Source organism: Ictalurus punctatus, chromosome 3, assembly GCF_001660625.3.
Source record: "Ictalurus punctatus breed USDA103 chromosome 3, Coco_2.0, whole genome shotgun sequence".
NCBI lineage: Eukaryota > Metazoa > Chordata > Actinopteri > Siluriformes > Ictaluridae > Ictalurus > Ictalurus punctatus.
In genome coordinates this window covers 25,660,483-25,685,873 of record NC_030418.2, presented here as the reverse complement: position 1 = coordinate 25,685,873, position 25,391 = coordinate 25,660,483, and the positions used below count along the sequence as shown (strand labels likewise).

The 25,391-nt window shown below is 37.9% G+C and overlaps 1 protein-coding gene across 1 annotated transcript; it reads right to left on the bottom strand.

Annotated features, from left to right (window-relative positions):
* Positions 1-4,508: 4,508 nt before the first annotated feature.
* On the bottom strand, positions 4,509-12,880 carry cdc42ep3 (CDC42 effector protein (Rho GTPase binding) 3). Its single transcript, XM_017462807.3, has 2 exons — positions 12,337-12,880; positions 4,509-6,301 (listed from the first exon to the last, which is right to left on the bottom strand). Exon 2 carries the CDS (start codon positions 6,076-6,078, stop codon positions 5,101-5,103), a length of 978 nt encoding a protein of 325 aa, XP_017318296.1. The 5' UTR covers positions 6,079-6,301; positions 12,337-12,880; the 3' UTR covers positions 4,509-5,100.
* Positions 12,881-25,391: the final 12,511 nt, after the last annotated feature.

The following is a 25,391-nucleotide window of genomic DNA, read 5'->3' as shown; positions in this document are numbered from 1 at the left end:
AAATACAAAATGATGAGATTATGTGCTATAGTAAAAAAAAAAAAAAAAAAGCTGTGGTATGAATGAATGCATTTATTGTCACAGTTGTGAAACAAAAGTGAACATTGTTTAATGACACATGTTTAAAGAAAATATGTATTTGTAATACATTAAAAACACAATAGTCATATGACCTCACGAGTGCTCACAAAAAGGAAGACAGAGTTTGACTCCCTTTTTACATATAATGCAGCAGAAACAAAAATAAATTACATTTCACCAGTTTCATTCTAAGGTGAATATACTCTATTTTCCACTCATCACTGGGATCTGTTCTGCATGACTAATCCAGTCACTATAAAACACAGCACTTACTCTGGACAGAAAGACAGGTCTTGAAGAAAAATAAATCTTTCGTAGGAGTTTTTTTTTCACTCGTGCTTTAATACAAATCTGGAGGAGATTTGTATTAAAGAGAGCACAAATAAACCTTCTTCCACTGTCTAGCATGTCCACACCTCCTGACCGCACAGTGTAGACAGTAATAAGGCATGGAAAAAGAGAGGTCCAACTTCAATGTTTAGGTGTTTCTACTTTGCTGTGTGAATGTTACATGGCACTAACAGTTGCCAGACTGCTGCACATTTAAAGCTCAAACCATCATCTTTCAGTGTCTCATAGTCGTGAAGGGATTGAAGACAGAAAGAAATCTCCAAAGTCTATGGGTAAACTGATTTCTTCAACAGCAACAACAACCAAAAAATAGTGCGTTTTTTAATGTGGTTGTCAATTAGCATAAACCGTGGACATGGGCATTTTCTTGAACATTGAGGTTTATGGGGAGGTTGCCATGAACCTATATGGTAATTTTGGCGGGAAAACACACAACTTCAACATTGAGACCAACCTATCCATCAGTTTAATATCTGACTTAAATATGAACAGTTGATGTGTGCATGTTTGCTAATGGTCACCACTAAAATAACAGACATGTCATTTTTAGCTTTAAATCTGAACATTTCTAAAGCCTTTTTTCTTTTTGCAGCTCTCTTTTTATATGTCTCACAGTAGCCACCCTCAAAATATACATAAATACATGATGCTTTATATAAATGCTTTACATACACAATGAGCTACAGTTCCTATATTACTAAAACTGGCTGCCAGCCACTTTAAGTCTGAACTGAGGCCATAATATTCATCCACAAAAAGGAAAAGATTTCAAGCAAAACAAAGAAAGAGGAGAATAATGAGTATTTAGAGAAAAATATATACTATATAATACATGGTCTGTTGATTAAGCTGGGTTTGTACTCACTAAGTATGTATAATCTTCCTGAATCTGAAAACAGTATGTTTATTCACATCTAAAATGTCCACCATGAATGAAATCCTAGATCTGTCAAGTACATGCTCTGGAGTATAACTCAGAACTGACTAAAGCTGTGATTAGCCCAATGCCATGTCATTGTAAGCACGTTATTACCTCTGTAACAAGGTTTCAGTCATACCTACAATGTGTGTGTTTTCTTGACATAAATATCAAAATGTGCATATTCCTTAGTGTGACTTAGTAAATGTAAACTTGTAAACTTACAAAGTCGTATAAAGCATCCATCCATCCATTTTATGTACCACTTATCCTACACCGGGTCACAGTGAGCCTGGAGTCTATCCCAGTGGACTCAGGGTACAAGGCTTGGGGACACCCTGGACAGGGTGCCAACACATCACAGGACACATCACACAAACCCTCACACAGTGCAGACAATTTGGAGATGCCAATCAGCCTACAACAGAGTTCTTTGGACTGGGGGAAGAAACTGGAGTACTGGAGGAAGCCCCCAAAGCATGGGGAGAACATGCTAACTCCACACAGGGTGGAGGCAGGAGTAAAAAAAAGCATGCAAAGTATAAATTAATTATGCACCTTGTTTAGGCACATGCTGTGGCTTCTTTAAGTAAAGGAGTTGAAGCCACATCTGTTCACTAGAATTCAGTGCAATGCGGAAAATACACAAGTAATGGTTAACATATGACTTCAGTTTTCAAACATCAGGAGCAGTTAGATGGAATGTTGCAAGAAGAGTCTATTTCTGTTCTCATTCACAGCACACTTTGGACTGCCCCAAAACTACCTAATTACATTACCCAAAGAAATGAATGGCAGCTGGGGTCTACTTATTTAGTTTTGTCACAGTGCAAGGGTGATATTAAGAAATAACCTCAAGCAACAAACAAATAAACCTTTCATGAGATTTTAGGGCCAAGCAACTGCCATTACGATAACTGTAATTCTATCTATATTTCATATAGATGAAAGCAGCTGAAATTCATTTTAATGTATTTATCAAGAAAAGAGGAGAAACAATAATATCAAGTAATTCCAGACATGTTAATTACACTTGTCTGGCGGTAATATTTATGTTTCAACATTAATTCAGTGACAGCTCTTAATTACAGTAGTTAGTAAATATCTCACTCTTTGTAAGGAAAACTGCTTTTGGGCTTTTAGCTTTTACAATCCTACCCTCAACTAAAGATCATGGCCCTTTTCAATGTCCAGGATGTTTATTTATGGACTGTCCTGTGCAGTTGTGCTACTTCAGTGGAATGTATGGAATGCTAAAGACTCTCCCTTCTCTCTGACCAAGCAACTTGTAGACAAACAGTGCAGGCATCTGGCTGTAGAAATGATGCACTGTTCACCCACCTCTGATCCCACTGCAGGGCATTCTGGGTGAATTAGAAGAATGTCAGAAACAAGGGAAAAAGTGGGTGGGGTCCATATTCTCCCTCGTAGCATTCATTATTTTAATTAAAACTTTCTTGGACTGAAAGGTAAATTAATAATAAAATATATATAGTGCCCTCCACTAATATTGGCACCCTTGGTAAATATGAGCAAAGAAGTCAGTGAAAAATTTTCTTTATTGTTTAACCTTTGGTCTTTTGTTAAAAAAAAAATCACAAAAATACTCTGCTCTCATGGTTATCAAACAATTGCAAACAAAACACAGGTTTAAATATATATATATATATATATATATATATATATATATATATATATATATATATATATATAAAACAACTTTGTGTGCAACAGTTATTGTCACCCTCTTATTCAATACTTTGTGCTACCTCCCTTTTCCAAGATAACAGCTCTGAGTCTTCTCCTATAATGCCTGATGAGGTTGGAGAATACATGGCAAGGGATGTGAGACCATCCTCTCCAGATCCTTCACATTTCGAGGTTCACTCTGGTGGACTCTCCTCTTCAGTTCTCACCCCACAGGTTTACTATAGGTTTCAAGTTAGGGGACTGGGATGGCCATGGCAGGACTTTAATTTTGTGGTCAGTAAACCATTTTTGTGTTGATTTTGTATGTATGTTTTGGATCATTGTCCTGCTGGAAGATCCAACCACGGCAAATTTTAAGCTTTCTGGCAGAGGTAGTCAGGTTTTCATTTAATATCTGTTGATATTTGATAGAGTCCATGATGCCATGTATCCTAAAAAAATTTCCAGGTCCTCTGGCAGAAAAACAGCCCAAAAACTTTAAAGAGCCATATGGCTACCTCTCTGTGTGCGCCAAAACCACCTTTGGTGTTTATTGCCAAAAAGCTCTATTTTGGTTTCATCTGACTATCGAACCCTTCCAGTAGTGTCTGGCAAACTGAAGACACTTGACGTAGTTTTTGGATGAGAGTAGAGGCTTTTTTCTGAAAACCCTTCCAAACAACTTGTGGTAATATACGTAACTTCAGATTGTAGTTTTGGAGATTTTTTCCAACCCCAAGATGCAACTAACTTCTGCAATTCTCCAGCTGTGAATTTTGGAGATTTTTTGGCCACTTGAACCATCCTCTTCACAGTGCGTTGAGATACTATGGACACACGTCCTCTTCAAGGTTGATTCATAACTTTTCCAGTTGAGTGGAACTTCTTAATTATTGCCCTGATGGTAGAAACGGGCATTGTCAATTTTCTTTTGCTATTTTCTTATAGCCACTTCCTATTTTGTGAAGCTCAACAACCTTTTGCAACACATCACAGCTATAATCCTTGGTCTTACCCATTGTTATGAATGACTGTGGGAATTTGGCCTATATGTTACAGCATATTTATACCCCTGTGAAATAGGAAGTCATGGTTGAACAATTTCCTGTTCCTAGTCACCCAGTTGTGCTAAAAAAATGTAAAATATCAGTGGGAATATACTTCAAATATATGAACTCATATGGGTGCCAATAATTGTTGCACACCTATATTTAACAAAGATATTTTTATGGGTAAACCTATGTTGTGCTTGCAATTATTTGATATTCATGAGGGCAGAGTATTGTTGTGAATTTTTCTGAACAAAAGATCAAAAGGTTAAACAATAATGATAATTTTTCACAGCCTTCTTTGCTCATATTTACCAAGGGTGTGAAAATTATTGGAGGGCATTGTATGTATCATCCATGGAACACAGCAATGTATCATTCATTTCCCAACCGATAACCAAATGGGACATATCAGAAAGTTACTTATTTACTTATTTATTTTATTTTATATCTCCACACAGTAAAAACATAGCTATATGCATTGATGCTTTTTTAGCACAGTTAATGAGAGAGTCAGTATAAATATAATATCTGTACAGGATGGGAGTGGGGGTAGGGTTGTGACAAAGTTTGGAGATAATTCACACAGCTGTACATTGCTTAGAGCAATATCATTACATCATTACATACTGTAGCATGTAACATTGTGCATTAGTGATCAACAGAATACAGTAAAATTTACTGCTTTTATTTACACCTGTGATGGAACTGATGAGCACACCAAACAGTTTTAGTTCTTGATTTAACCTAATGGTGACATCAAAAGGCACGCTATATCTGTGTAGCTTCTCTAAATTTGATAAAGCATGCATCTCTTATGACCTACAAGAGAAACAACACTGGTTAAGCACAGAAAGTTGATGTTGAGGATAGAAATATACTGAGAGAAATATCACTGGAGCAGTTCTGGCTTTTTAGTTAATTTCCAATGTAGAATACCCATAAACCTTATGTGTTTGATTTGACTGGCAAGTCTTTCTGTTCTCTTCCTGCTTCTGCCAGAGGCACAGTTCAAGACTCAGGCTTACCCATGATATTGAGTATGTCATCCAAAATAGAAGGGCCCAAGTCCAGTTCGAGAGACAGCAATGACCCAGTGTTGTGGTTCACAGACTCCTGAGAGAGATTCTTGCTTTGAGTGAGCTCAAAGTCAAAGTCAGAAATGCGCCCTTCCTCTACACCACTATCTCTATTTTCCCAATCTCCATTCATGCTGGCCAGCTCTTTTTCGTACTGAAAGATGTCACTGCTCATGTCATGATAGCCATTATTGCTGATGCTGTTGTCTTTCCATTTGGTACTCCTATTGCTGTTGCCATTTTCATTGTGATTGCCATTGATGAAGATAGACATTACTGGCTTCTTAGCAACCTCATTCTCAGGGGTGTACTTGGAGGTATTCTTTTCCAGTGATTTCTCCACAAAATTGATAGGTAATAAGGATTTCTCACTAAGCTCCTCTAGAACAGGACTGGGATCACGTCTGAAGATAGTTATGGACTGAAGAAGGTTCTCCATTTGAAGGATCTCCAGATCATCTGTTCCATCTGAGTTAACAGGTGGAGTGGGTGGCCCACCCAGGTCGTCCAGTGGATCCCGGGTCGTGGGTAACATAGTAGTAGTGATATGAGGCAGGGTCAGTGCTTGACTCCCCCCAATGGTAGGGAGGGAAATAGCATTCTTCAGTATTGGTGATGGAGTTTCAATGTAGGAGGCGTCAGATGCACTGTTAGCTCGCATGAACTCGCCGTGGGCACCATATTGTGGTCGAACGAGGCCACTCTTACCAGGAAGCAGCTCAAACTTGCCCTGAAGGAAGGTCATGTCACCAAAGGTGTCACACAAACCCCCTTTCCCAATGTGGACAGTATGGCGGAAGTCTCCTAGTGGAGGACTGATCATGTCTGGGGATAGAATGTCTCTTAGGCGACACTTCTTCCCTTTCTTGCTGTAGTTGGATTTTAGGTAGATGGGAGTTTTGGCCGGCATCTCAGAACAGTAAAATCCGTGAGAGAAGAGAAAGAAGAAAGGAAGATGTCTTTGAACCCTATGATCCTATGATGCAGAACTGATGCTGATCCGAGTTCTCCGAAGAAAATGAGTGGAGTTACATTCTCAGGCACTTGATGATTGTAGATATACAGTGACAGTGTCCTCAGACCTCAATGTTGGGCTGATTTGGTCCAAATAAGCCAGATGGGATGTCTTTTACCTGGAGAAAACAGAGAGAAACATTTCTCTTTTTAATATTGTTTAGATTTATTTTTGCTATTTTATATTTAATGATATTCTCTTACAAGCTAAGCAAGATATTACTTTTGGATAATATTTATAATACACTCTCTTATATCTAGACTCATTCAGAGTTCTTCAGTTGATTTCTCTAGGGGAAATCTTAAAGGGTCTATGTAGAACCCAACAACAAAGTTTTCCTTATCAGAGAGGGTTCCGAGTAGAAATCCTTTAAAAACCTATATAGTGTGTTCTATGGATTCAGTCAAGAAAACAGCCTGACCTACTGTCTATTGCCTTATGGTTCATCTTACATAAGGGACCTGTCTTATGAAAAGCAGTACTCTGTACAATATGTAATGAACAGAGCTGATGTTTTACTTTGCATTCCATTCAATTTTCAAGTAATGCCTCCATGCACAGGTTGACATTTTTATAGACTAGTCTTCTCAGTCATACCAGTTTGTCACTGATAACATATGGTATCTCTCATGAAACCACCCAACAAATATATCACTTTTCCTAACTCATAGCAAAGCCTCTGGAGAGGGGAAGAACAATATGTGCCACCGAGGACAGCCCCCAAAATGACTTCATCATAACCCTGATCTCACATCAGTATAACAAGCAGAAAGACATGAATGGTGAGGGGCCCAAGCTGTTCTTGGCTCAAAGTCAGTCCGGCTCCTGTTTTGTATGTGCTAATATGGACCAGCTGGATTCCACATTGGTCTAAGAGAGGAGATGGAGCTTTAGAAGGATCAGAGTGAGAATGACTCAGGACAGAAAGCTACTGTACTTCCATGCAGACAGAGCAAATCGGAGAAAAGCCTGTATTTCTCCAGATATTTGTGATCACCCTAAAAAGACACATTTATGTGCAAAACTAGGGTGCACGTACATTACAAGATGCCGAAACAACAAGTTTTAAGAGCATTTAAAGTGATGTTGATATATTTCTAGATAAGGACAGCGAGAGTGAGAGAACTGAGGGCAGGAGAGAGAGAGAGAGAGAGAGAGAGAGAGAGAGAGAGAGAGAGAGAGAGAGAGAGAGAGAGAGGCAGAGGCAGGCTACTTGCCCATTTATAGACATATTTACTTTTGAGAAACCTCTAAGCACTGACCCTCACTGACAGACTGCAAGCTATCACAAAAGCAGTGGCTAGGCCAATTCCACACCAATGAGTACGACTGAAAAAACATCCACATTCCTGTAGCAGCACAGCTCAGTACTTTTCTTGCCACCGAGACCTCAATCAGAAAAGCATCTTAAGCTATGAATAAATGTCACTAAAAGTGATATTGCGCAGACCACAACATTTTATCACGGATCCAATTTTCGGTGTGCTTACAAGTAAATAAAAAAGTTCATTAAGCCTTACAGGAGGAGACTTTTGGCTGAAATAAGACACTATAAGCTTCAGCGCTGTGTTCTCTCTGTCCTGAACACAGCGAATGACAGCCAAAGAAGACAGAACAGAAGAAATTCCAATCTGTTTACAAAACAGCACAGATTCCATTTCCTCAGGATACATGACTTGGCTATGGTAAAATGCTAACAATTTACGGGGCATCTACACAACATCAAGATTCACTCTGGACTGGGATACAGTACTTTGGACATTGTGTAGGGAAAATGAATGGTACTTAGACAACGACTGCCTACATAATTCCTTCCTACATAGACTGAATGAGTGGCATTGTTCTTTTTAGCCTACTCTATGTAAGTGTGTGTGTTTGTGTGTGTGTGTGTGTGTTCTCCTTTTGCACAGCCCAGAGAGTAAAGAGTCCGCATGTCTTTAAAGACATTTTTAGATGCTGATGCATTTAAACACAAATAGCCTAAACCTCATTTGACTAACATCCAGGGAGCTATATATAGTTTCTCTAAGCTTTATGGATGGACAATGAATGTGTGTTAGCATTCTTGCTGTCTTAGCCTAAAATTAGTGTAATTATATTATATGGCAATGTGAAAGTGTGGGTGAAGAGATTTTAATGGGTTAGATTTTAATGTGTAAAAGGCAAAAAAAAATGTGTGTGTGTGTGTGTATACAAGTTAAACTATTCATTGCACTCTTCATTTATCTCTAACTTCCTTCTTTGTCTTTTTCTCTTCAGTCTGCTCAGTCACTATAATAATCCCCTCGACTTCCATTATATTTCTGCAACTCTGAAGTTTGACCTTGACTCGATGCACACACTCCAGCAAGGAAGCAAATTGGATTCACACCAACAATCTAGCCTGTCGCGTGCCACAAGCACCCCCTCCCCACCAGTGATCAGGATCCACATTCTTTTCTAATAGGAACTCTGTGTATTTAAGTCTTTGTGTGTATGTGTGAAACGAGAGAGAGTGAAGAGAGGGCTCTGTCTACAGTGCTGAGACCATAGAACATCATTAAAACTATTACCAACTATTACCACTATTAGATTATTGATCACTCACAGGCTCTCACACCCTGGAAGACAACTTGCTGATTCAAACCGTCTTTAAGAAAACGCATATATCTTGTGTTGTTTTCCATACGGAAATGGTTAGTGCTCGCAGTTCAGTGCTAATGTCTTAACAGCTGAGCATGGGGCTTTTCAAAGCAGGATATATGTCAGCAAATACTATGATGCATGTCAATAAATAATGAAATACCCTTTGAGGTGGGATTTGATGTCAAGGCATATCATGGCGAGTAAATCTGACACTTTAGTTGGGAAGCAGGCCTTGAGGCTCAAGTTTCACATGAGGAATTTCACAAATAAGTACACATTCTGTCAGTGCTTCAAAAAACCCAGTCTGAGATCGCTATAATTAAACAACTGAAAAATTACACAGTAGTTCAATTTGATGCAATTCATAACACTTTTTTAAAACAACAATTAATAACCAACATATAATACTAGTGCACTGTAGTGGTGAATGTGTCTCTTTTATTTAGTGTGTGGGTTTTAAACTAAACACCATTCTCTTCTACAGTATGATTTTTAAAAACATTCTGAACTGGTTTTAAAAAGTAGGGACAAGGTGCAGGGAGCGTGTGTCTTTGGTCCTCTATTTGTGGCTTGTCCAGATTTTAAGACATGGAATTGCAAATGGAGGGCAAGAGCACACAAAGAGGTGGCACAACCTAAATTATGTATAGGACACAGTTACATTGATAGAATATCTGATTTGTTCCTTTTTTGCAAAATAACCAACCACATAATCACTCATTACTGTATCAGAGTCATAGTTGTTCTACACTCTATGTCTGGAACCCTTAAGGATTCCTCTTGGTGAACACTTCAACATAAGCTATAGACCATACAACAAAACAAGTTCCAAGTAGAACCTCTATAAGAAGCTGAGAACCAATAGCTATACAAACTTTCCTTGATGAGTTGATAAATTTTAAGGTGATGAACCTTTGAGTGAAGGTTAAGGTTCAGTAATAAATCATAATTTATAATTAAATAATATATAGTTCATTAATTAAAAAATAGCTTATAAATCTGTAATCATTATACTACATTTGGAATTTGAAAACAAATATTAAAAGGTTAGCAGGGATTCTTTTGTCCAGTTCAAGTGTCCCTCTGCCTTGCAAAGAGTATTGCCAAAACAAATCTTTTAAAATAAAGCATTTTTTTAAAGCTTCATACAACAATCAATCTTTAAGTGGTCAATAAATTGGTAATAATTGATTTACAGGGTGTCCCAAAAGTCTCTCTGCATAGGGGAAATAAACACTTTAGCAAAATGTCTTCCAAAAGTTTTCATACTTTTTTTTTTTTTTCCAGATAGTCTTTAAAAATGATAAATGAAAAAAGTATTGGAATCATTCTCATGGCTGGATTGGGAAGCTGTCGCATGGTTGCGATGGACTTTAAGAGGAAACATGGCAAGTACATCACACACAACATTGTTGCCAAACATATTAACAAATTTAAAAAGACTAAAGTGTTGCAGACCAACCAGGAAGTGGACATCTATGAACATCAACTGACGGAGGCACAACCAACATGGTGCTAGCACATGGAAACTTTTGGGACACCCTGTATTACTAAACCTTAATATGTTACCAAGCTTTTCTATTGTGAATGATTCAGTCAACTTGAACTATATATGCATGATTAAGTCCGAATAATTGGATATGAGTAAAAGACTTTTCAAACATGACTTGAGGTCAGATTGGGGTGGGTAAACCGCTAGCAAGGCATATTTCAAGACTAGCAGCTGCCACTCTGCCACCCACATGGCCGTGCCCATGTCCTCTACTGCAGTATATGACTATGGATTTCCCTTCAATCCATCCACCCCCCTTCTGTCACACACACTTTTCAGAGGTGTTAGTGCTGTACTATCTCAATCATCCACAATGGAGCATAAGGCCTGCATGCCAGCAGGTCATCAGTGTATCTCTGATCCTGCTGGCTGAGTGAGAGCCAAAGCCTGGACCCACTCCAGTCACTAAGAGGGTGCTGTTTAATTACGGAGTTGGGCAGTTAGACAGAGAGGGGTCTTAATGAGGAACAGTGAGATGGTAAGTAAGAATCTTTGTGTTGACTTATGTCAGCTTGCTCATTTGTTCTTGGTAATTAAATCACACTGGGAGAATGTGGGTCAGCTTATTATTAGAGTGAACATGAGCATGCTCTCATCTAAACAAGTGCACTGATAACATTCAGCAGTTTAAGCTCACTGTACAGTATGCAGAGGTGCATTTTGAAGACAGCTGTTAATTTAGTGCTTACAACAGTGCTGTCGCTGAGCGTCGCTCTGACCTATTTTAGCCTTGGCCTTTTTTGGCTGAAAATGTGGTGGCTGCTTGGGGCTCTGCAGTTATTCCTGCTGATGCTGTATTTAAGATCCATCCAACGGTGGCACTGAGATGATCTTATGCTTGACATGCACAGCTTATGTCACTGAGAAAACGAATGACTAGCATGTCATTGGAGCGACCAAACTGTCTCTGCAGGCCGACCCTTAACCCTAAACATTCCTACATCCAAAATAGACAGAAGACCCCATCTTTTGCACTCTATAATAAAAGAGATTAAAGGCTGATAGCACATAGACTAATGGCAGCCTTCACTCAACATTCTTCCAGTTTGGCTTGCCAGTCTGTAACATAAAGGGAACTGTAATTATACTTCAGGCTAGGCGCTTCCTTTTGAGCCTGAGGGCTAGAGAGTTCTGAATCTTCTGAGACAGGCAGGGTGGAGTAAGTATTCTTCTCGTTTCAGCCTCTTCTGTTATTCCCTCTTTCTTTATTTTTCCCTCCCCTGCTGTCCACCTCTCCTTCTGTTCTCAGCCCCCATGTTGTCTTTGGCTCACCGTGTGCCGAAGATGAAATGAGAGGGTTGAAAAACACGAATGGGACGTCAAAACAGCTGGAAGAACTCTCCAAGTTCTTCTGGCTGCCTCTGGATTGCAGCTCTACGGTTATTGCGGTTAGTGTGTCGACTGAGTGGGAAAGTGTTTGCTGCAGTGGCAAAAAAGTATCAGGTTGCTTTTGCTGTGCTTCAACTCTTGTTGTGGGCACATGCTCGACTACTTCTGTCCATCTTGCACTTGTGTGTCAGTGCTTCCACTTTGCTCTGAGAACTTAGCAAAAGTTCTACAGACACAAAGCCTACTAAACACAATCAGGCATGTGGCATGCATGCAATGATTTAATGGAATAATTTACTTCAGAGTTTTTCTTTACCGAAAATCACACGCCCCCTTGAATTTCTCGGAGTCTCAAATGAGCAGGCATTTTAATTTTATTAAGGCTACTAAACAGTCATAACCAGGAAACCATAAGCATTATTAGTGTCATTCAGCAGTGCAGCACAATTTACTAATACCTCTTATAGCATAACTATTAACTCAGATTTTAAAAGAAATTAAAGCATAGGAAACATATAATTCAACATGTACATGACACCTTAATAATACCTTAAAAATTATGTGTGCTGCATATTGGCAGATTATCTTGTGTCCCAGTAATTCCCATCTTTGTTATTATTATTATTATTATTATTATTATTATTTACCTGTGTATTTATCTTCTTACGATGAACCTCTCAGTTCTTTCTGCAGAAGTAATGGCTTGTCTTTGAAATGTTACTGTCCCAAATGACTTCTGTGTAGTGTAGTCTACAGTGGTTTTCTCTTCCTCTCTTCCTCTCTGTCTCTCACTCTCCCTGTCTTTCCGTCTCTTAGCCCTGGGTGTCCGTTCCTCACAGGCAGGAGGTCTGCCGGACAGCTGTTTAGGAATTCCTCTGTGTAACTGTAACTGCGGCTTCTCTCTTCTGCGTTCTGCTCGAGGAGAAATCTCCTCCTCCTCCTTCCTGCTCTCCCCTCCTGCAGCACCTGTCTCTGTCTCTCTGTCTCTCTCTCTCTATCTCTCTCTCTATCTCTCTCTCTCTCTCTCTCTCTCTCTCTCTGCAGTCCCTTTGCCTCTATTTCTGTGGTTTCTCAGCTTGGTAGAATTGCTGCTATATCGAGAATGGGCAGTTACGTTATGAGAAGCTGTGTGGAGAGAGTGTGGAGTTGGCTGTAGATTAAATCCTGTTAGGAGATGCTAGTTCTCAATCACCCTGTTTCACTCTCTCTTTCCCTCCCTGTGTTTCTCATGTAATCTCTACCCTCCCTTTTGTCATGTGCTTCTGCTCTCTCCTCCTCACCCTTTTGCATTAAGATTCATAAAATCCTCTCTGTAATTCTAACAGAAAGCATGCACTCCCTTGCTATTGAAGGTATGTGTTTTGTGTACTTTCTTGCTATCAGATGCTCTCTCTATCTTGTTTCCCATCCCAAAATACACATTCGGATATGCACCAAAGATCTTTGGGGATTTTCCTCCGATTCTTGCATCCATACTTTTACCTTTGTTTTATGATTCATCTAGATTCAGCTCTCACTGCATCCACAGAGAGAGAGAGAGAGAGAGAGAGAGAGAGAGAGAGAGAGAGAGAGAGAGAGAGAGCTCATGACAAAGAGCACAACAGGGCCCATTTATACAATGTTTAAACGATGCAGTGCAGCCTTTCTGGATTCATTACAACAGAAAACATTTGTTTTCATTGAACTGCTCTTCAGACAACATGCAGGACAGCACACCACAAGGCTGTTCTTGTGGGAATCGCTTTAGGTTTTATAGCCTCTGTGGTTTTTCTTAAAGGACAAGCATGTTTGCAGTGCCTGTGTGCTGTAAATATCTCTTCCTGAGAGCTCCTAGGAAAGTACACACCAGGTTTGCTGAAGCCTCATCACTTTTCAACACATTTCCCCTATTGCAGGTTTCCTTGGCAACAATCACTGCTCTGCAGTGATACCACAACAGGAGGGAGAGAGAAGAGAGACGAAAACGGGTATGTCTACCTATGTGTCTGAACCAGTGTGTCTGAACCAGCGTGCGCCTCAGAGGCATAGAGTGTGTATAAGCGAGGGGTTATTTAAGAACAGGTAGCTTCTGGCATGTTCTTGCAGGTTTGTTTAAAGTTCTGTGCTTGCAGCCTCAGCATTTGACAATCACAGAAAACATATAAATCTCTTCTTGCCAGCAACTGACTCCTCACACAGATGCTCCATAATCCATTTATCCGTTGCTCTGCAACACATTTTGTCCTCTAATGGGTAGAAAAGGCTGACTGAGTTTCTTCAGGGCTGGATGTTCTGACTGGTGGGCTGACATTGAGCCACCCACTAATTAAGTGAACAGGCATCGTTTGGTAACATCTAAACAGCTTTCTGAATGGGAAAGCTTTGGCCTTGGGGGTGGATGTGCAAAGAGTGATCTCATTGAGGCTGGCATGTGGAAAGCACATGGTTTTGAATAAAATACAGTGCAGTGCCTTGAAAAAGTACAAGTAATATGTTTAAGGCTTTCCGCTACACACCCAGAACAACGCTTCCCAGCAAAAGCCTTAAAAATATTACTTGTATTTATAGTGGGGGAAACAAATATTGAACGTGTCAGCATTTCTTTCAGTAAATATATTTGCAATGAAGCTATTCACATGAAATTTTCACCAGACTTTAGTAATAACCCAAGAAATCCACATATATAAAGAAATCCAAACATTAAAACATTAGACTTCATATAGTAACGATGGATGGAGCCGTTTACCGGAAGATTCTTGAGAAGAATCTGCTGCCATCCACCAGGATGATGAAGATGAGACGTGGGTGGACCTTCCAGCAGGACAACGATCCAAAGCATACAAAAAAGGAAACTCTTAATTGGCTTCAGAGGAAAAAAAAAACAAGGTGTTATAATGGCCCAGTCAATCACCTGACTTAAATCCAATTGAACAACATTAAAAGGACAATATGTTTAGATGAAGGGGCCAAAATCACACCTGAATACTGCGGCCCATTAATTTCTTCATACAGGAAGTGTCTGGAACCTGCCATTACAAACAAAGGCTTCTGCACTAAGTATTAAATAAATTTCAGCTAGCGTTTTCAATTCTTTTTTCCTGTGTCATTCCACTTTATTACACATAACATCATTTATGGATTGTAATGTTGTGAATTCTTTATATTTGCAGATTTCAGAGTTAATACTGATGTATGGTGAAAATTTCATGTGAATAACCTCATGGGAAATATTTTTACAAAAAAATGTTGACGCATCATATATATATATATGTATACACACACACACACACACACACACACACACACACACACACACATATATATATATATATATATATATATATATATATATATATATATATATATATATATATATATATATATATATATATATATATATATATATATAAACCTTATGTTGCCCTGTCAGTTTTACTGCTTCTACTTAAACCATTTCATGCAGGTTTCATTAAGGCTGTGATACTCTTCAGCAGGAGCAATGCTAACAAATATACAATAAAATACTGTTCAAACTTCTGACCCACAGCCAGGAATGTCTATGTCATCCAAGGCTGACACTGTGTGTTTTCATCTCTTAAAATGTCATGTTTTCAAAGTGTTGCCTAAGGAATCACTACATTTTCCAGTTTCTTATAAGTTTGTTTTTGGTTGAGCAGGGAGAACAACTGGACTTTGTGCACCCTACCTTCCCAGAATGCAATGTGCTGTTTAACTGCTACTCCTGAAGTCACAACATTGAATGTCAATAGACATTAAATCCAAAGAGGCGATCTGTCTTTTCTGGTATTATTTCAGATGTATTTTAGGTAAATGCTGTACAGTTACATTTATTTTGCCAGTAAAGTCAAGACTTTCACATAGTAAATCTGGTCTTACGTAAAAGCAGTGCATAACAGCAATAAGGGGTTTGCATTTCTTTTGATCTGGTTGTGTAAGAATTTATGCAAATCCTTATAATGTCCATTTCTGTTTAATTAGCACTTCTTCCGTCAAAGCCAGCTATCTCTTTCAGTTTTATTGACATACTTGGAAAGAATCTAAGCCAGTAATGAGATTTGTCTGAAACTCTCCTGAAACATGGGATACATTTTTGTCATTAACGGTCATATTCCTTTGTAAGTATTTGTATTTGTATTTGTTTTTTGTTGTTGTTTTTTTTACCTTACATAACAGTTTATGTAAAGAGTTGTGTTCATTTGGGCTACATGACATATACATAAGCCATTCATGACACTTGATATAAACTTACAAAAACACTTTTAAAGTCTAATTCTAGGGTTGTAGTCGAGACTGCCATTATCAAGTCCAAAACCAGAACTAGCCAAAATCATGTACAGATTGACTCCAAAGAAAAATGAGACTGAGTAAAGATTAAGACAGAAAACCATCAATTCCTTTTTTTTTTTTTTTTTTTTTTTGAGGCCAAACCTTTATAGTACATCACTTTCATATATGTCAGACCAAATTTTAAAAATCTCTTGAGAATAATCTAGAATGCTGCAAAATCATTCTGGACAATAGATTTAGGTATATAATTGGTTTATAACTAGAAGACAACACTAACATTTGTGCAAACTTATGTTCATGACCAAGACGATATTTAGCAAGCCTAACAGCCAAGACTGAGACATGTACAAGTACAAATGACATAAAGTCCAAGACATGTCCCAGTCAATAATGAAAACCAAAGGGCAGACTTAAGTGGAAGGCTTCCAACCCTTCGCTAATTTCAGTGGACAACCAACTGACTTAATCACTGCTTCTGTCAACTTTGATATTAAGGTAAAACCCAATAAAACCAAAAATCAAGTGGGATCGACTTGGTGGTAATAGCAACATGAAATCCTGCTGTATAACACTGTATACCACTGCCTATACAAGTGTCATGTAGTGTCATGTCATGTATCCTTAAATAAGCTGTTACAAGATGATTTAACCACCACACTAGTCTTTTGATGCCAGAAGAACAAATAAAATCACGCAGTCATGAGATTTTTATGTTCTTTTGTGATGTGAATATATACCTGTAGTTAATAAAAGCAGCTGTAGAGCTGTACAGAAATTATATTTAACACCATTTAATTTATTACGTCAGCTTTCTAATTGGAGAGAAATATAATCATGCTACACGCACTCAGCTGTGCATTTGTTTTTGAACATATACTTCCTTAAATCTATGAAAACTATGATTTCTTTTCACTGCAGTAAATATGCTACTCTGTCTCTGTTCATTTTGAATTTCTCCAGCTAAAAATCCAAATTTAGTGACATGATTTACACCCTCTCTTGCACCACCCGAAGCACCTCCTTATGACTGTGTACGACAGAGCAGGTGTCATCTTGTTAGCACCAACATTTTTAAACTCACACAAAGTTTCTAGCAAATTGAGTCAGTAAAAATATAGTTGGAGTATCACCACTGTCTGTGGTACCTACAGCTTTTAATTCATGTGATGAAGTGCACTGTTATTAATAGCCCTTAAAACAGTTCTGCATTTTTTGCGTATGATTTCTTTTATGTAATATTTTTGTGTGTTCTCTCTGTCCATTTCTGCTTTTAATAAATCCAGTTTTGAATCTTTCTACTCAATCACTGAAAGTGCTAGCTGTGCTTATCACCAGGGCTTCTTAGAAACACACTCCCTTAATGCACAAATAAATTTCCAGCTGACAGCGGGCATGAGCACAGTGCTTTCCTGTTGCACTTAGGAAATGCACGTGCAGTGCCTTCCACTAATATTGGCACCCTTGCTAAAAATGAGCAAAGAAGCCTGTAAAAAAAATGTTTTTAATGTTTAAACTTTTGATATTTTAAAAAATAATAATTCAAAAAACTACTCTGCTCTCATGGATAGCAAACAATTGCAAACACCACATGGATAAATGTTTGTCCATATATATATATATATATATATATATATATATATATATATATATATATATATATATATATATATATATATATATGTGTGTGTGTGTGTGTGTGTGTGTGTGTGTGTGTGTGGCAACAATTATTGGCACCCCTATGAATTCATATGAGAAAAATATTCCCAGTGATACTTTATATATTTTTAGTACACCTGGGTGACTAGGAACAGGAAATTGTTCAACCATGATTTCCTGTTTCATATATAAATATGAGGTAACACATAAGCCAAATTCCCTTACTCATTCATAACAATGGGTAAGACCAAGGAATATAGCTGTGATGTGCGGCAAAAGGTTGTTAAGCTTCAGAAACTGTGAAATGGCTATAAGAAAATAGCACAAGCATTGAAAATGCCCATTTCCACCATCTGGGCAATAATTAATTAATAAATGCCATGTAAAATTAAGAAGTTTGAGTCAACTGGAAATGTTATGAATCAACCTGGAATTGGACGTGTGTCTATATTGTCTCATCGCACTGTGAAGAGGATGGTTCGAGTTGCCAAAAAAATCTTCAAGGATCACAGCTGGAGAATTGCAGAAGTTAGTTGCGTCTTGGAGTCAGAAAGTCTCCAAAACTACAATCCGAAGTCACCTACATCACCACAAGTTGTTTGGAAGGGTTTCAAGAAAAAAAGTCTCTACTCTCATCTAAAAACAAACTCAAGCTTCTTCAGTTTGCTAGACATTACTGGAACTTAAAATGGGATCAGGTTCTATGGTGAAACCAAAATAGAGCTTTTTGGCAATAAATACCAGAGGTGGTTTTGGCACACACAGAGGTAGCCATATGGAAAAGTACCTCATGCCCACGGTTAAATATGGTAGTGGCTCGTTAATGTTTTGGGGCTGTTTTTCTGCCAGAGGACCTGGACATTTTATTAGGATACATGCATCATGGACTCATGATGTAACATAGATCAAAATCAACACAAAAATGCTTTACTGACCACAAAATCAAGGTTCTGCCATGACCATCCCTGTCCAGTGACTTGAAACCCATAGAAAACCTGTGGGGTGAACTGAAGAGGAGAGTTCACCAGCGTTTGAAGGATCTGGAGAGATACTGTATGGATGAATGGTCTCAAATCCCTTGCCATGTATTCTCCAACCTCATCAGGCATTTATTAAAGAAGACTCAGAACTGTTATCTTGGCAAAGGGAGGTAGCACAAAGTATTGAGTAAGAGGGTGACAGTAACTGTTGCACACCTATATCTAACAAAGATATTTTTTGGATAAACCTGCGTTTTGTTTGCAATTGTTTGATATCCATGAGAGCAGAGTATTTTTGTGAATTTACTGAACAAAAGATCAAAAGGTTCAATAATAAAAATAATTTTTCACAGCCTTCATTGCTCACATTTACCAAGAGTGCCAATATTAGTGGATGGCACTATAAATTAACCCAGCTTGATAGACTGTGCACTATGGAACCCCTAAATATGAAAGAAAAAGGCTGCACTTGGTTAGTCATAATTTTAAAAAGACCAATTAAAGACAGAGAACAGCCATTCCTCATTAAAAAAAGTACACGATTGCTCTATTTATTGCTGTATATGACGCCTTGCTTAAATCTAACATACTTAGGCAAGAAGAAAAAGACCAGTTATTGAGGGAGAAGAATTCTGGTAACCTCTTCCGCAGACCCCTCTGTCTTGTAATCAGATTGCGGCTGGCCCACGAACCAGCGTCAGAGTTTCACTGGAAGCCAGCTGCAGAACATAGCTATTTATTTGCTGAGAACAGGCAGCACACTTGCCCCTTATTATAGAGTGAAAATGGTACAGGAGAGCCACAGAAAAGAAGTCACACTGAGGCCAACCCAAAGGATCAACTCGAGCCAGTTTATACTTATACCATGCACAACTGCAAATAGTTGACATGAACTTCCAGTCTAGTACAATGTTATTTACATTTACATTTATTCATTTAGCAGATGCTTTCATCCAAAGCAACTTACAAATGAGGAAATACAAGAAAGTCACGCTATATATCAAGCAAAGAACAATACAAGTAGTGCTACAAGTACTGTAGTACACTCATATTCATGCACAGTGCAAGCAAATATTTTTTGTAGGTTACATTCAGATATGTATTCTTCCACACCAACCTTGGTGAACCATGTCTTCATGGACCTCAATTTGTGCACAGAGGTATTATCATGTTGGAACATGTTTGGGCCTCTTAGTTCCAGTGAAGGGAAATTGTAATGCTACAGCATACAAAGATATCCTACACTGTATGTATACAGTTCTGTACTTCCAACTTTGTGGCAACAGTTTGTGGAAGGCCTATATATGGGTGTGATGGTCAGGTTTCCACAAACGTTTGGCCAAATAGTGTATATATCTTCTTAATATACACAGGGTGTTATATAAGTGTTATATTTAGCCTTGGGACTTCACCCTAAAATGCAAGAACAGAAACCATAACTTATGTGAAATGTGTAAGAAATCAGTAGCAGATGTGAAATGTTCCATTATGGCAGTAAAAAGCAAATGTCTCTGTGTCTTTAAGAAGAGAAGCAGCTGCATTTCAGTGATTCATTGCTAGGGAGTTAAATGAAGATGAGTAGCACGACAGCATCCTGTTTATTCCTGATTCATACCAGCTTGGCTTAAGCACATTTATAATTGGATTAGATTAGACTTCTCATTAGATTTCTAATTAGACTGACCAATGAGAAAATACAGTAACTCCACACAGGCAGTGATTAATAGAGAAACATGGCACTGGTGATTTACATTAGGGTGGGGCTGAGAGGGGTGGAACAGTCAGGGGGATGGCCATTCAAACTGTAATGTGACAGGCATGTGTGCCTAAGAGATTCTATCACCCATTAATTGTGTCCGTTTATGTGTTTTAAATCATCTTACTGGTACTAATCATTTAGCTGACTGTCACAATCCAGTTAAAGTGGGATGATAATCACCTTTCCATTATAATATTGTGTGTTTATATTTATGAATTTTGTGGAGATTTTTAGCAATATCAGTATTTAACTCGTGGGTTTTTTTTTTTTAAAAAAGGAATTTAATTAGACCATGTGGCATCATGTACTGTACCTAAGCATGGAGTGGCAACATGGATATTCCAGGCTACATAACCTTAAAAAATTAGACTTTGTTGCATGTTCCTAACAAATAAATTAACTGTATTAAGTGTGACATTTCTGCAACATTTCATTGTGGACTCAAGTGACACAACTCCTTTATGGCTACAAGACACTTAGCTTGTGGCCTCACAATATTATCTTCTGTCAGGTCACATGACCATACCCTATTAAAAACAATGTAAAAATAGCTCTTTTTTTTTTTTTTTTTTTTTTTTTTTACACATGAATAATTATTTATCATATGCCCATGTGCTTAATATCTAGATCTCTTCCATCTTTTCAATGTACTTTAGTTCAAATATTTTGCTACCTACCATCTTGTAAGCCATCTTGTAAACTCATTTTGAAGATAACCTTGGTTTCAACTCAAAAGTAGTCACAAGTAGTCAAGACAATGGATTACTTTCATTTTAATTTTGAAAACGTATAAGCTTGAGTTCAATATACAAAACTTGTCGTGACATTTGAAGTTAAAGATTATAACTAAGTTCACATAACTTAATGGGGCTATCATGTTTTATAGTGTATTACCATTTCCACTACTGTCATTCCAGTGGAATGAATAAGTATCGCAGTAGATTTTTATCAGTGGATGCTTAATTACTTATTTGTAGAAAGACCCCTCAAGGGGACATTTTCTGTCACTCCCTTTTGGGAATCCGGAAGATCCTCCTCTTCTTATCAGTATGGTCAGTAAATAGCATTCCACAGACCAAGAGATTAGTTTAAGAAACGCCAGCTGACCTGTGGATTTTTAGAATGTTTCTAGACTATCAACTATAGTATACATATTCACTGATATAAAAACTATGTTTATTTAATTAAATATTCATGTATACATATATAGACAAACAATCAATTAAAAATGTGTTTAAAATGCCATACTGCTACACTGTCAGGTGCTACTGCAATCGGTACATTGTTGCTCAAGGCTTCTTGTCCCTGAAGGTAAAATCCCACACAGCCTTGTTTAGGAAGAAATGTGAAGTATTGCTTAATACGGTCTATTTTTTTCTGATACAATAATGCAGTAGGCATAAAATAAGCATGAAAAACAAAATGTATGTAAAAAAATAATAAAAATTAGGTTGTGTAAGACTTTTGCCCAGTACTGGGTATCTTCAAACAACAGAATATGACACACAATCAACAACACTGATCAAATCAACAATCCAACATATCTTAATCATGGATGGCACAGTGGTGCAGCAGGTATAGATTTGCTCATGTTCTTCCTGTGTTCGTGTGGATTTCTTCCAGATTCGCTGGTTTCCTCACTCTGTGGATTGAACTGCCCTTGGGTCTAACTGAGTGTGTGAATACTTGTGTACATGGTGCCCTGCGATCGTCCGGGGTACTATCCATTCATACCTCGCACCCAATGTTCCTGCGATAGGCTCCTTTAGGAATGAGTTCACCACAATTGTTGCAGTTAAATGCTTGCACCAGGCTTTTAACCACCATATTTAGACTTGTTTTCTTTTCTTTCTCTCATACTTTCCTGTTCCTGTGTAATGGTATTATACTAAAGCTCTCATAGCACGTTGTCTAACACTTCTGCTGCTCAAGATGTTAATACTTGGCTGGTTGGTCTGAACTTTGACTCACCGCTTCTGGAACCTTCGAGACTCCCTTGTGCAAATATTCCCTGATGGTTCTGATTTTTGGGAATGTTGACAGTCTGGAAAGGAAAGTCTTAATTAATATGACTAACAATAACATCAACCTATTTCAAAGTGGGAAATGTTTTCAATTCCTGAGTTGCAATTTTTTTCTGAATTTCTCAGACTGATTGGGGAGAGGAACGTAAGCACAGATGATGATATGCTTCTTTTGTGTGCATCTGTTTTGTGTCGCTGGCGTCAGACAGGGGATTATTTGTGATACCATTCCACTTTTTATAAACACAAAAAAATCCCAGCATAGGCCTCAGGAAAGGAAGAGTGCTATCTTTGTAATCTTTGTAACACAGGTTTACAATCTGCAATGTTGGGGAAATGAAGTCTTAATGAGGCATTTGAAGCCAGCATTCATTTAGAAGCATATAAATATGCTTGAAATAAATAACAGTGTTATATGTTGGCACATAGTCTTCTGTGAAATGTTGGCAATTAAATTTTTTAAGTAGAACATACTTTTGCTGCTCAACCTGCAATTAAACTTATTTGGATGAGTTTCATTGATTGATTTTAAATGCTGTACATTTCAAGTACAGACCCTGTGTGTGTGTGTGTGTGTGTGTGTGTGTGTGTGTGTGTGTGTGTGTGTGTGTGTGTGTGTGTGTGTGTGTGTGTGTGTGTGTGTGAATCGGTTTGGTACATGCCACAGATACTTTGGTTAATATTATATGGAGACCCACTGAGTGTGTAGACAGGGGAAGAAACACATGGCACATGCTGGGCAGTTGAGTGTGTATGCAGGAATTGGCTTGGAACATGTGCAGTTGTTCTGACCTTGTGTGTGAAGGAAAGAATTGTCACATAAGACAAATGTGATGAACAAAACAGTCCAGCCTCACATAATGTAATGGCCATCTGATAATTTGATTTCACAAGCCCAAAATAACTTTAGCATTCTTTAAAATTAACTTTAAAAAAAAAAAAAAACTTAAAAAAAAATAAATACACATTTTTATAGTTAAATAAAGGTTTCCCCCGTGACCCTGAAAATGATTAAGTGGTATAGAAGATGGATGGATGGATGGATGGATGGATTTTCCCCTTGGCAATGTTTCCAAGATGCATTCTTTTCAAGCGTTATGTCTCTCTCTGCATGCAGACTTAATTAGTGCTGGGAGGGATTAGTATATACTGTGCTGTATGACGTGTGCAGAGAGAAGTGTCAAGTTTTTTTCAGCAGATATTTTGGCAAAAGCATCCAAGACTAATCACACACTCACTTTCAGTTAGTGCTTTATCCCGATCAGGGTCACAGTTTTGGGAGGTGGGAGAAAACCAGAGAACCTGGAGGATACTCACACAGACATGGGATGCACAGAAAGTACACCCAGATAGTAACCTAAGCTCAAGATTTAACCAGGGACTCTATAACTGTGATGCTTCAATTGTGCCACACTCCAAGACTAATTGGGAAATGGAATAAGTATGCAAGCAAGAGGGCTGTTATCTTTCAATTAGAGGTCAACCGATTGATCAGCACCGATAACCTATTGCTGGAACTAACAGTTATCTGCACCAATCCACATTGATAGTTTTTTCCGGTTGTGTCCGTTGCTTGAGCAGCTTAGAAGGGTCTGTTGTCATTATACATCCTCAATACCAAATAAGTTGGGAAGCTGTGTAAAATGTAAATAAAAACAGAATGCAATGATTTGCAAAATTTTACATGTTTCACAATAGAATATAGAAAACATATAAAATGTTTAAACTGAGGAAATGTACCATTTTAAGAAAAAAAATAATGTAATTTTGAATTTGATGGCCTTAACATGTCTCAAAAAAGTTGGGACGGGGCAACGAAAGGCTGTAAAAGTAAGTGTTAGTAAAAAGAAACAGCTGGAGGTTAATTGGCAACAGGTCAGTAACATGATTGGGTATAAAAAGAGTATCTCAGAGAGGCAGAGTCTTTCAGAAGTAAAGATGGGCAGAAGTTCACCAATCTGTGAAAAACTGCATCTACAATTTGTGGAACAATTTCAGAATAATGTTCCTCAACGTAAAATTGTGACGACTATGAATATCTCATCATCTACATACATTATATCATCAAAAGATTCCGATTAACCAGTTTAGGGGGTAGGCATATCTAGGGCTTGGGACATTTCCTATGCATATTTATAGGATATACATATCTTCCCAGTAAGAATAACCTAAATTATTCCATAACAACGTATACAGCAGTACAAACAATTACATACAAATAATTTTCAAGAGTCCTTGCAATGAAATCAAAAAATGATTAATAAATTTGCCTGAACCAATTTTAAACTCATCATACAAGTAGCTACATGCATCTCTCTTAAATATTTCCATTATACAGAAGCTCATATAATAGAAAGCTCAGATCAGTTTCTACTGTCCTGATAGTCTGCTGTTGACAGATAGGAGGTTTTCTTGCCACAGCAACAGTTAGAATAATTTTTAGCAAGCTGCTCCATCACAGGGATTCATTTCCATGTTTGTGGTCCTCTTGAGTGCTGCGGTTTGAGTTCTTTCCATAAGAGCAAAACAGCCGTGGTCAATGCATTCTTTCTAATGTTTATGAATTTACAAGCAGAGCATTCCTAGTGCCTGACATGCTCCTTTCTGCTTGCATTGTTCCACTCAGTGGTCTGCACCAGCAGATAGTAGCTAAGCCATCATATCAACACAGCCTCATCATCTTCAACCTCCCTCCATCTCACAGACATCAACTAATCTCTTAGCAACCTACACTGAGTAATATAACATTTTCCAGCATGGATTGTGAGATGTACATACATTTTGAATCTATTATTCGCAAGACTCATAATAGCACTATTACTGGTAATTATTAACAAAGTAAGTGTGTGGTATGAAGTGAATAATTATTTTGGGTAAAGGTTTATTTGGGTAAAGTGTTAAAAGTTTACCTTTCTGATTATTTATATATATATATATATATATATATATATATATATATATATTAGATTGAAGTATTACGTTGAATTATTTTGTAC